Source organism: Molothrus aeneus, chromosome 4, assembly GCF_037042795.1.
Source record: "Molothrus aeneus isolate 106 chromosome 4, BPBGC_Maene_1.0, whole genome shotgun sequence".
Taxonomy (NCBI): Eukaryota; Metazoa; Chordata; class Aves; order Passeriformes; family Icteridae; genus Molothrus; species Molothrus aeneus.
Window position 1 is genome coordinate 49,542,239 of NC_089649.1, and position 13,645 is coordinate 49,555,883.

The following is a 13,645-nucleotide window of genomic DNA, read 5'->3' on the forward strand; positions in this document are numbered from 1 at the left end:
TGAAACCACCTGATTGAAGGAACTACATGATTCAAGTCTGCTCCCAGTCAGGGGCAGCCAAAAAAAACCCAACCAACCAACCTATAGTATAAATTATCTGCATTTAGCTGTAAATATTGGCCAGTGAAAGTGTCCTTCCACCCCACAATCTTCCACATGAGGATGCAAAATAATATCATCCACCAAGCAGACAGGTTTGCAGAAGGCTTGACCACCCAGCAGATACAACAACAGCTGCCATAGTAATATCTTCCAGTTAGATTAAAATAATCTATTTCCTGAACAAGTCCTTTAGAAATGGAGCTTTTGAAATCCTTATGACGCTTTGAACTTTCTGAGTAGGTGCTTATATTTTTGAATCATTGTGGGATTTGAAAGAACAACCAGATTTACCCACTACATGAGTGAATCTGATTGAAAGCATCATAGAATCATAGAGTCCATTGGCAGGATACTCTCACCTAGACCAGGTTACTCAGACACTCATCCAACCTGGCCTTGAATGCTTCCAGGGGACAGGCATCCACAACTTCCCTGGGCAAGCCACTCTAATTCCTCACTACTCCTACAGTAAATAATCTTTTCCTAACATCTTAGCTAAACCTACTGTCTCTGAATTTGAAGAATTCCATTCCCCTTTGTCTGTCACTACATGCTCCTGTTAAGAGTCTTCCCCATCTTTTCTCTAAGCTCCCTTCAGTTACAGGAAGTCCACAATTAGATTACTCCAAAGCCATCTCTTTTCTGGGCTGAACAAACCCAATTGTCTCAACCTTTCCTCATAAGAGAGTCTGATCAGCTTGGTTGCCCTCCTCTGGACTTGCTCCAACAGGTCAATTTCCCTCCTGAGCTGAGAATCCCCAAGCTGGGTGCAGCACTGCAGGTGGGGTCTCACCAGAGACCTCATCAGCCAACACCTGGAAAGAAAAGTTCTCAACGTGTAATGTGACAGGTGGAAGGAAGCAATAATGTTTAAAGAATTTAAGCAATAACGCTTAAAAAAAAATAATGCTCTCATTTTTCACTTTGTCTATCAGTCTGCCTCTTAGGACATTCTCCACTTGAACAACAATGTTTCAAAGTTGCCTGCAGGGCTAGGAGGGAAAGTGCTTTGCATTTGGAGGTAGTAAACAAATAGCAAGACATGAGAGACTGGGCAGGAAAATATTGCATTTTCTTTAAAAAGCTGTAAGTTCTTTAGAGACTAAGTTCCTTCTGTGTTACAGAATTTTCAAGGAGAAATTTTCTTAAATAACAATGTATGTCTCCTTAAAGTTTCTAATAGTTTGAAAGCTTGTTAGACAATTAGCAATCAGTAGTATTCAAAACAAGGGTGAATTCCAAAGCAATTGTTCTTTGCCTTTGTACCAGCATTGGCTGACTTGTCAGTGCAGTTCATAACACTGCATGGTGTTATAAATGTGTGCAAATTTGGCTAGAAGGACTTTTTATATTTCTTTTTGAGAAATGGAGGAAGAATGAGTCCTTGTGGTTTTACTGCAGTACAGAAGACATGCTCATTTGACATTGATGGATGATGTCCCTAGATAAAGTTCCAAAGCAAAATGGTACTAAGGTTGTTAAAATGCTTTCCACAATCTGTACTAGCAATGAATGATGGTTTTTCTGTCTTCTTTCTTGCCATGCGTGAAATGAGTCTCTACCTCAGTGACTCCAGCTGCTCATCTGTGACCATTTCTGTTGCTTTTTCTGATGGAGGTTATAAAGAGTTGTGCTGTGGCAGCTTCTCCACAATATAACCACTGCATCAAGCAAAACCACAAGATTGCCTGTTTGGATGGGGAGATGCAACTTTACACCTTCTTTTCAAAATCAACAGGCTGGGGATCCTGTCCTATCTATTATTCCTCTTACAAGCTTTGGAAAAATTCATTGAGGTTTCATTTACATGTTTTGTACTACCTTGCAATGGATGTTGCAGCAATTAGAAAGATTTTCATGCATGAAAGCCATACCCTTTTCCCTCTGGTTGCAAATTCCATTCTAAAGAATGTTTTATTATATTTCAGCTACAAAATTATGATGCCACAAAACATTACAGTTACAGGCTAAAGTTCCAGCCAAGAAAAAAATTTGTCTTTTTGACCATTTTTTTCTGTCAAGCTGTTAATCATGTACCTTGTTTTGGTGCAGTATGTAATAAACTGTAGATAAATATCCAACCTGAGTAGATAAATATCACAGCAAGCTGTAGACAGACTGGAATAGTCTAGCAACAAAATACCTGTGGCATATATACATTTATATTTTCTAGCTTAGTGTATTTGCAAATCCTAGTTCAGAACTGAAATTGTTTTGAGATCTGTAAACTAAATAATGGGATTTTAATGCACTTAACTTGTTAGAAATTTTTTTAAGTTTTAATAAAGGGATTTTATCTTCATTATTGGTTTTTATTTTCATTATAACCATATTTTTGCAATTGCACAGCTGTGCACTTTGGTGACAAATTGGCCCAATGTAGCCAAATATTTGCTTCCATGCTTGTGAAGTTATAAGTAAAAGATTAACTTAACCTAAGACACTCAAGTGTGAGAACTCCAAAATATTTGGTTGCAGATTAATTTATTTGTGCACAAAATTAAGGGTTAATGACCAAGTATGAGGGTAGGAATTAAGCACATAGGTAATTTATTTCATCTTTATGTGTTCTACAAAATGTATTTGCTGTGTTGAAGGCATGCAAAGGTTCAGGGTCAATGAACTACCAGGCAGCCTGTTGTACCATGTCAAAGAAAAGTGAATAGTCCCAAATTTTCTTAACAGTCTTAGTTATAAGAATACTTCAAAACACATTTTCTCCTTATTTTCCTGCTGAGTTATAAAGCTGAGCTTCACAGATAGCAAAAGACAAGAGTTATTGCTACTAATGAATGATTAAGACTAATCAGTTAATCTTTTTCATCTCTGTTGTAAGAGGCCAATTCAGGAAAAAAAAATTCTGTGCTAGAATCCTAAGATATTTTTGATAGGCTTCTTATGTAACATGACCCTTTTTCAAGTTAGTTTGAAGTAAGATGAAGCATTTTCCATGTTAATTCAAAGTCTGAGCACCTGATTGAGCAGTCCCACAAAGCGACATTATGCAAGAGTCACAGAGCAGTACATAGGATCAGACCCAGTGCTCGTCTGGTATTCCAGGTCATCTACCAGACTGATAATTAAAAGTAGGAGTCTGGAAAGCATATATGGCACTTCCTACTAATACTGTTTCCTTTTACGACTATTTTCAGCTCAGAAAATTTCCTGAGGCCAATATGACTTAGGAATCCCACTTAGTACAACCAGGAAGCCTTTTCTTCCATTTGGCAGTTGCATTCATTCTTTCAAAAAGAAAGCAAATCTATTTTTAGATTTAAAGAGAGAGGATGAAACAAGACAGCAGAACATGATTATTTGCAATCTCTCATGTCTTGAATACCCATTCTATCCTCTATCTCCTCTCTATCTCTTTTTCCTAACAAGCAAGTCACGGGCTACAAGTTTTTCTAGGATATCTCCGTTCTGGAACACTGTGATCACTATTGTGCTTAAGAGAAAAAGGGAGGGAGGAAGGGAGGGGGGCTCTTGGTGCCTCTGAGGCTTGGTGGCACCAAATGAGATTTGGAGAATCTTAGTTTTTGAGCTTGATGTCTAAGTCCTTCCTCAGAGGCCTGTGAGTTTTTTGAATCTGTACCTAAAGTCGTGATTAAATCTAGTACTACATATTCTGCATATACGTATTTACTGCAGTAACACCACTCCTTCTTTGCTATGCTCTTTCCCATGGAAGGGACAAGGCCAGCATCCCAAGAACACTGACCTCATTTATGGATCCTTTACAAGGATCAAGACTAATCAGGGCGAGAATAATTTTGAGGCCATGCAGTGCACTGGAGCATTAGACAGATGTCCAGTACATGCTGGTCAGACTGCCAGCAGTAAAGCCTATAATTTTGTTTATTCAATTATTGATTCAGTCCTTAAAAAGTTCTATATATATAACCACAGTTTTGTTGGTAAGCCACCCAATGTTGAGTGTATTGAGAAGTTAAGACATCCCGTATCTGCACTTTCTGAAAATGAGACTGCCAAGTCTTTTTTAATTCAAAACTTGTATATCACTTTCAGAGGTTTAGACAGTTAAAAATCTATTTACTGATCCTATCAAGTATATGTCAAATATATATTTCAAGTCCAACAGGAGCAAATCCTAAAATGTCCTGAATAGTCTAGTAATAGACCTGTCTGACCTCAGTGCTTTACAACAGATTTCTCCAACATGTGAATAATAAAACCAATATCTTAAGTACTGACCAAATCCAGGTTCCAGTTAAAAGCTCACAGACCTGACCATCTCCCTTTTTAATTCAGTGTGTGTGTTCAGACATCCACTCTGGAAACCGCTAGAACATGATTAACAGCATCAGCAGAGTCACTGTCCAGTGCAGTGTGGTCACAGATCAAAGCCCTTCTGAGGCTACAAAGCAAGTGGTGAAGCAACTCTATGCCCATTCCAGTAGTGATCTAGTTTTCCTTCTAACTCTGAATTTTCTGTAAAAAGCAAAAACCTGCTTTTCATAATCACTTGATCCTCTATGTTATTACAATTGTTCCTCTTCTCCAGTTGATTTCAGTTCAACACTGTTCAATAATTAGTTTTGCAGACTTAATAACACTGGGAAAATACACTGGAAGTTTGTAACTTAGATACTGCATCTCACTGGTATTTATCTCTATCCATATAAGGGACATTACTACATCAAATGCTCTTTACAAGGAATCCATTGTTTTCTTTTGTAAGCTATGTCCTTTTGGGAGTCAGAGTAGTGTGTATGGAGGAGAATATGAAGGCAAAGATCAGGAGAGTTTTTACAATCTTTGCCCAGTCCTAGAAGAGGATTTTGAATTCAAATAATCCAGTGATTTCTGGAGTCTCAGCACTGATCATCAGCTGATCAGCAAGAAAGAGAATACTCTTTATCAAGAGAAGTCTCTTCAAGTCTTATCAGGACTTCTCCAATGAAAGTGCAGATCTCTCTTTCTCATCTCCCCAGACTTTTGGGGATTGTAGTGATATATGCTCCAGAGATATACAACAGTGGTATACAACATGCTACCCACCCTAAAAACCTTTGCTTGTATTACTACACAGGAACCTTTCCTTAACATCACTTCGCAGCCTCTGACTTCTTTGGAAGATGGTTGGTTTTTCTGCTGTACTTCACTTTATTTTGTTTGTGGCATTAGCTAGCCCTATCAGTTTGTAAGCTCTGCATGTCCTGCTGTATATTCACTTTTCCAGGTCACCTGCGAGTAAATAAAGATGAAAGTGCTCTTAACCACCCCAAAAGCTCTCCTCTTAACAAACTTCCATGTGATTCTTTATTCTTTCCCACCTTTCTCTCTAAACATTAATAAGCTCATTCTTCATCAGGCTGAAGAGTGACTTGCACGTGACAACCTTACATGTGAGCTCTACCTGAGGAGCTGTGCTTGGGAATTTTGTAAAGACTGTGTGTGTTATGTCTGACTCCTCACCCATATCCTCTCTGACGCAATGCTCACCAAGGCATTCACCAGGTTTGTTAACCAGACCTGCCCTTTTGCAAGAGACGTCAGGAAGCCCTGCCTGAGAATGAGTTCTGGGGCTAATTTAGCAGAAACTGACCTTTCAGAGGAGGCTGGAAGGCCACTGGAGTGTCTAAGTATGGGAATGGAGGGAAAATACCCATGCTGAAACATGGAAAATGAGGAGAAACCTGTGTAAAACCTTTGGCTGAGCTCCATTGCACATTGGGATGCCAGTTTGGCATAAAATGATCATTGCGCTAGCTAGTAATATATGAGATAACCCAAGGATTTTTGCTCTATGAGATTTGGCCACAGCCATAGGAATGGCTTAGTCATAAAAATTAGTTGTGAAGAGAATTATATTTATTTCAAGGAAAAAAATAACTATTTTCTACTGCTTTTTACAGAAAGTTACAGGAAATATTCATAACCATTTGCATTTCAACAATATTGAAATATTAGAATACGGAATTTTTGTTAGTATACTGAAATAAAACCACCATTACTTCAGATATGCAGAGAAGGGGCTTATGCTTCTGACATAATTGGCAAGTCATGTCTCCAGCTTCACAGCTGCCAATGCTGTCAGCTTTAGAGTCTCAGCAGGAGAAAATTTATACCAAGGAGGTGCATGAACAGGGAGAGTGGGAGCTCCAGCTCCCTCCTGCTTTTCAGGATTTTCAGTAGTGTGTGTTTCTCACAAATAAACCGTTCCCAGCTGTCTGCCGCCTGCATTTCCAGCACTGTGGGAGGCTATCCCCAGGCCCAGGTTAGGTGCTAGTGGAGGCTGGGGGACACATGTGACTGTCCCTGCCTGCCACAGATGACCACCAGTGACCTCCCTCCCACCTTCCCAACCCAGAGTGGTTGTTACATTAACACCCATCACCACCCCACCCACCACTCCCTCACCCTGCCAGGATGTGGTTGCCATGTCAACAGTCTGTTTGTGGCATCCACACCAAGGAGGAAAAGGCTGGAGGTGTTGCCATGGAAACCATGCTGTCCTGGAGCATCAATAGAGCTGGTCTCTTCCCCACCTTTCTTCCCCCAGAATGTTCTGCCTTGAAGCTGAGGAAACCCATGGATGTGTCCTGCTCCATCCCACATTCCTTCCCCATGGCTGTGTTGGCCCCCACTCACCTGGCAGCAGCTTCACCAGGGGATGAGCTGGTGTGCAAGGGTGACCTGGAGGGAGACCTTTCACTGTCACAGCACTGGAGCAGGTCTCATCTGGGGACACAGTCCTCAGACAGAGTAATGTGAAGGACTCAGCTTCCCAGAGAACAGTGGAAATGAGAGGCCACAGATTGAACGGGCGAGGGAAGTGCTGGGTGCGTGACTGTGGGAAGATGTAGCAGGGGATACACATCTAGATATACATTCTCAGACCAGGTTTGAATCATATAGCAACAATGACCAAAAAGACCTTTTAATGTAAAAATACTTCCTGCCTTACATCACTCTCTTAAAATTTAAAAAAGCTCCAGAAGGTGTGATTTCTTTCAGATAAGTTTGTGGTGGGAAGAAAGTGTCTGAACCAATTCTGTAGAAAGGCTGTAGTAAGAAAGTGTGAAAAAAATATTCACAAATCCAAATATTTCCATAGAACATTAAAATACACAAGTGCTTTTAGCACAGGTATTTGAACAGAGAAAATCAAAGGTCTTGACTGCACAACATAATGAAGCCCAGTTAATGAATCCCTGCTTATCCCTAGAACATCTGAACAAAGTGATTTGCTTTAAAGGATCTCTCCTCTATCAAAGGGACCCTCTAGGAGATTTGGGGAAGTTGTATATTAAAGGAGCTTGCAGATAATCTGAAGAATCAGAATGCTGATATTGCAGAAAAAAGCCACCCCCTAGTTTCAGGATCACAGGACACTCACACACACTCAATATTTGGCTTCTTCCATGCACATTTTAGTAAGACGGGAACCTCGCTTACCTCCCAGCAGGGCCCAGCCGCAGCTTGGAGCAGGCCCGAGAGAAGAGAGGGGTAGAGAGGATGAGAGGATAAGAGCATAAAAGCATAAGAGTGTAAAAGGGGTAAGAGGTAAGAGACAAGAGTAAGAGCTAAGGGCATAGAAAAGTAAGTAAGTAAGCAAAGTTCCCGTTACAATACAATAAATCATCTTCTGTGTTGAATATTCTGATTCTCACTAACCAATCTAGTACAACACACAAATCCTATAGCATTTCCATACAGCCTATAAGAATCACTACATTACCATACTGTGCTACATTTTAAACCCTAAAAACTCCTCTTTGGGCCCCTTCTGCCAAGCTGGCAGGGTCTGCTCGACCCTTGGACCTACCTGCTTGCAGAGGGTCTTGTTTCATCAAAAGGGGATTACCTTCAGCAGCCACAGCATTGTTTTCCCATTGTTCAGTAACTAAGGGATCTCAAAGCTTGCTTTCACTTCGATCTCGCTTGTAGTTTCCATATTCTCAAAATCTTTTGCCAGGCAATCATATTTATAAGGCTTTCCTGGTTCATCCTCCCCAACAGTTGTTATACATTTGCTGCTGCTCATCTAAGAGAAACATGTAACTGGAGATGACCTCACATAATCAAGAGGGTAACTCAGAAAAATGCCCAGATCGAGAGATTTTGTGTTGTACCTGCTAACAAAGACATCTTTCTGTTGTACTTAGCCTTCGAAAGAAGAACTCTTGTTGTTCTCTAACTGGTATTACAGCTCAATTAATTGTCTGGAACATGCTTACAGAAAACTAGAAATCATCCTCTAATCTCATTCTAAAGGCCATTATTTCATTTGTAATTGGATGGATTTCAATCATACTTCTCATTAGGATTGAGCAGTTTCAAATCCATCTCAAAGCTAACCTTTGTCTTTTGCTCTCCTCTGTGCTCAGCATGTGGCATACAAAATTGGCTCAGAGTATGACATAAAAGATATGCAAACCACCATTCTTTTTCACTAGATTTAGGGCTTTATCTCTGGGGAAGTCTGAATTTGTGTAGAAACCTCAAATCATTCTATTCTCTGTATTGCTGAATATATGTCTTAATGTAAGTATATACAGTTTTTTCTGGACATCACTCATCTAGACATGCCTAGGAAGAAGCTTCTCAGTTCCACATGTATTTTCCTCATCCACTTTGAAAACCTGCCTTTTCTTTTGGACTTTGCAAAGCCTGTAGCAGAGTTCTTCATTGGAATTACATGCCATATGAAAAACTGTTTTCATCTTCTTATTTAATTTTCCCCCTTTCTTCCACAGTATGATATTGTCAACTAAAAAAAAAAAAAATCCTTACCACCTTTTAAACCAGTCATTATTTTGCAGGTTTTAATTAAGGAACTCTGTGCCAGACTTGGACACATCTACTTTTCTGAAGTTATATATAAGACGGATATGCCTCCTTTCAAGAAAATACTTTCTTCTGGCAAAACACTACATGGAAATAGCACTGGTCCTACCATTAACTCCGCTAGGAATACAAGAAGCCTTGCTATCAAAGTACATTGATCTCAGTCCATGGGCCTTTCCTGAACAACTTCCAACCGAAAACTGGGGATAGAAAAAGCAATAAGGCAGGGACACTAATTAAGATGCATATGTCTTCAAATGGGTCTGTTTATTTAGCTGATTCAAATTTCTTAGTTTAGTGCTACTGATGTAGCTAGAAGAGAGCTTTTAGAAGGGAATGAGGCTAGTGGGGTGAAATTGGGTACTCTATGTAGTGAAATAGCACAGGACAATGAAATTGAAGTTGGAGAAGAACCCAAATATGCCTCAATTAATACTTACTAATTCAAATCTACTTTCAAAAAGTCAGTTTGTTGCAAATTTTATCAGAATAAGGAATTAAAGACAAATTCTTCCATGAGTAGCTTGAAAGAAAGCAAACTACTTGAGTGCTACGTGATGTGATGTAATGAAATGAATGAAAATGAACAGGAAATTCTTCTCTGAAACATCAATTTCTACAGGAACATTCATATTGACAGAAAGACTGTTCATTTAGCTACAACACAGAGGATAAATTCCTATCCAGAAGCAAGAGAATGTTAATCTATTGCCATTTTTTAATGTAATACAAAATTACCTCATTTCAAAGTAATTTCAAAATGCAAAAAGAATCATTATTAAAATTAAATTCCCCATGATTTAAAACTGCATAAAAAGTTTTAAAGTAATGCCCTGAAACCATCACAAGATAATTTAATTGAAAAGCATAATTCTGGATTTTAAGAACTTCAGAAAGAGTCTGGTTGCACATTTGTTGCTGTCTGTGTGAATATTAATGATTGAAAGGCTTGAATAGCATATACAGATAAAATATATATATGAGATAAATATTTTAGAACTTTTATCTTGATTTTTCTTAAGGCCTGTGTTTCTCTGACTAAGGCATTAGTGTGGCATATACTGTTTCAAATACAGATATTCTGCTCCTTCTACAAAATAGATAGAAAACAGACATTAATAAAAGAGACCTCTGACTAAGATTTCACTCCCCTGAAATTTTCATGTGGGAAAACCATCATTGCTGCCACCCTGCACCTACTTTGATCAACTCTGCAGATTAAACAGAATGGAATTTACAAGTATACATATTTACATGTAGGAGACAGTAGATAACATCATAACCTCATTAGAATTAATATAATAGCAGAGGAAACATGACACGTCCCTGTACAGGAGACCTGTACAGATCTCCAGCAAAGCCCCAGTTAATCCTCTGGCACATTTCTTTCCTCATCCAGACATGGGAACCACAACATACATATTTATACTCAGCAAATATAAGGTCAATTTTAAAAAGCAAAGTTCACAGCCAGTATGGAGTGTGGAGCTGTTTGATACTAGAAGGACCAATGAGCCCCTCTTGTACAAGTAGATAGCAATGGGAATGAGACAGAATATTGAGAAATCCTAAATGACGGCAGTCTGAACAAAGGGAAGAATAATGTGTGGAGTTAAAAGGGACAGAGAGACAGCTTACAGCCAGCAGATGTGCACCACCTACCTGAAATACTTTTGCCAAATTGTCAAAAAGGGCTTGACCAGCGCTGACTTTATGCTTGACTCCCCTGACTGTGCCATTTTTGCTGAGGATGTTGACTCGCTTTGTACCAAACCCCTTCTCTTTAGTGGCTCTGACCAGAATGAGCAAGTCATCCTGCTCATTATCATTCTCATCGCACTCCGACCCCGCGTGCCCGTTCTGCTGCCCGTCCACCTCGCTCAGCCGGCTGGTCTGGTCGGTCTCGGAGCTGCTGGCATACTCGGAGTCCAGCGAGTCGGCGGCCTCGCCGTCGGCGTACACCTCCTTCAGCACCCGCCCGCTGTGCGAGGACGCCACGCGGAACCGAACCTTCCTCAGCAGCCGCTTGCCGTCCGCCTTGCCCTCGCCTTTGAACATCGCCTCTTCCATGGATATCAGCAGCTTGCATTGTTCCAGCGTGGTGCCCATTGCATTCGCCAGTTTGTCACACTTAACAACAATATCAGCGCTGTTTTCTGCTGACAGGGGTTCTCATATTAAACTAAAGAGGGTTCCCAAGAAGCCACTGCCGTTCTGCAGTTAATAATGGATGCATTTGTGCTATGGTTACCTTTAAACTAAAACCTGTAAAGTGATCTCATTAATTAAATATTAAAAGGACATTGTGTACTTTTTAGCACTAAGGAAGAAAGCAAGAAAGGGAGAAATTATATTCATTGATTAAAATAAGGGGAAGGGAATGGAAGGGAAGGGTTCAAAAAGCATTTGGACAATGCTCTCAGGCCCATGATGTGACCTTTGGGGTGCTCTGCATAGGGGCAGGAGCTGGACTTTGATGATCCTTATAGGTCCCTTTGAACTCATGATATTCTGTGATTCTGTAATAAACCAAATAATAGCAATTACACAAGTTTATATGAAAGCAGTTTGATTTGCTAAAAAAGGCAAAGAGGAAGAGTTTTTCATGAGACCTACAAAGTCAAAATTGTTTATGTTCATTGCACCTGGGGGAAACATGAAAAACTTCGGCACCTGAATCAATGATGAGTACATTTCTTTCATCAAAACATTTAACTTCCCTACCAGTCAAACTTCATTCACCAAAGTCTGCTTTTTACACAACCTTTTGGAGATTTAGCAAGGAGCTGCTACTTGATGGTTTTCAGTGCTGACCTTTTCACAGACTGGCAGAGCAGTGGAGAAACAATTAGTCAGAATTTGTTGCACATTTATTTAATAACACAATGTTATTAAATAAAACTGAGTTGTAGCTAGCACCACACAGCAACAACAGCGTATGTTCTGCTTTCTCAGGGACTGGGCAAGGGAATCTGAACAAGGAGTAGGAGAAAGCTAATTAATTGAGGCAACAAGGATCAACAATAAGAAGAAGGGTAACATGGATTCATCCACAGGGAATCACATTGCCCTATCCTAGCAAATCACAAGTAGTTGTTGCCACAGTGTTCAGCATGAATCTCTAGATGTAAAAATAACCAACCCACACTTGAGGTTTCTAGCTATGTCTACTCAATATCATGTAGTAGCACCTTAAACCTCCAAGCTGCTTCTGAGTTTGCATGATGATTCCTACTTACAGTGCTATTTCTGTGTTTTCTTCATTTAAAGAAAAATGCAGCATTAAGACCTCAATCCCCTTCTCACTTTCCTGACAAACATTCCCTAGACACTCTCCACAGCTTAATTTTCTCTCTAGACTCATGAATAGTGAATTGCTTCCTGAAGGCTGTGACCCCCCCAACAGGTGTAGGCATGAAATGACTCCCTAGATGCTCAGCCAGCCCAGAATGGTAACACCTGCATTCACAAGCAGCTGCAGAGCTTCAAGCATCTGAGACTTTCCGGTCAAGATTTTAAAAATGCAGGTTCAAATCTTTCAATAATTATGTGGGGGTTATTTTGACTTTATTTAGAACAAGAGGCATGAAAATATTGTTCTTCAGCCCAAATAAAATCACGATTTTTCAAAGCTGAAATCTAAAATCACTTCTCTCCCATCCACAAAATGGAAACACAATGATTAGTGGCATTTCACAGCACTCGTGTTTGCCACACTTCTTTCTACATAAGATGATTCACTGTATTATTAACTACTATGATTAATGCAGAAAAAAATGGTAAGAATAATGTTACAAGAGTTAAAATACATTGTTACTTGTCTTTCAAAGAGAAACATCTAGTGTTGTGGTTTGTGTTTGGTTTGTTCCGTTCCCCCCTCTCCTAGCTTGGCAAGTTGGTCTGGCTCAAACCCCCAGTTATGTCAATCACGGTTTTCCCCTCCTCATTTTCCCTCATTATCCCTTATTTGTCCTTGTATCCCCTCCCCAGGCCTTCTGCCAATCACCGGCACCCCGCCCCAAGTTCCAGAATCTTCCAGCTAGGGTGTCGAGTGATTGGCTGGTAGGCCTGGGCTCCTCCCCTGACCTATCCCCATTGATCCACACCACCCATCAGTCTTCAATGTATGCAAATTTTCGTTCTGTGATTGGTTTCTTGTGTACCCACCCCTTCCCTGTAAAACCTGGTCCCCGGAGGGGCCCGGGGCTCCTCCTCCGCTCGCCACCTTTGGGTGGCCACCCTGCACTTCCCCTACCCTGGATTAAACCAAGTTATTTCACCCAGCAGAGGAGGGCCGTCTCTTTTCTTCACTCCTGCGGCGTGGTTGCTTCAATATCGGTGACTGTTTCCTCTCACCCCACCCACGGTCGGCACATGCCTCTGGCTTCGTGCCAGGGGAGTGCTGGTGTAGCTGAAGGTGGCTGGACTCTCTAAATCCCTTCAGCCGGGCCCCCCTTAAAAACAGCCACAGCTTCAATCTAGTATCAAAGTCTGTACTAATATTGAATACAGTTATAAGAATATTTGTGAAATTCATTTGAGGAGGAGGATGCTGAATCACACTGATTGTCATAGCCACTTGCCCACAGGAGTTTTGACAAGAAATATATTTCATTAGTACTAAAATGTGACTCAGAACAAAGAACATTCTGTAGAAGAATGAATAGTTCAAAGTATCTTTCATGGAGTTGTCCAAACAGGGCTGCAAGACACCTGGAGAAATTACTTA

The 13,645-nt window shown here is 40.3% G+C and overlaps 1 protein-coding gene across 1 annotated transcript in view; it reads right to left on the reverse strand.

The window, feature by feature from the left end:
• Positions 1 to 11,025, reverse strand: part of GRXCR1 (glutaredoxin and cysteine rich domain containing 1) — a 38,396-nt gene extending 27,371 nt beyond the window's left edge. Inside the window, exon 1 of the mRNA XM_066549115.1 lies at positions 10,579 to 11,025. Coding sequence (XP_066405212.1) covers positions 10,579 to 11,025 — 447 coding nt within the window. The remainder of the gene's footprint in view (positions 1 to 10,578) is intronic.
• Between the last annotated feature and the right edge of the window lie 2,620 nt (positions 11,026 to 13,645).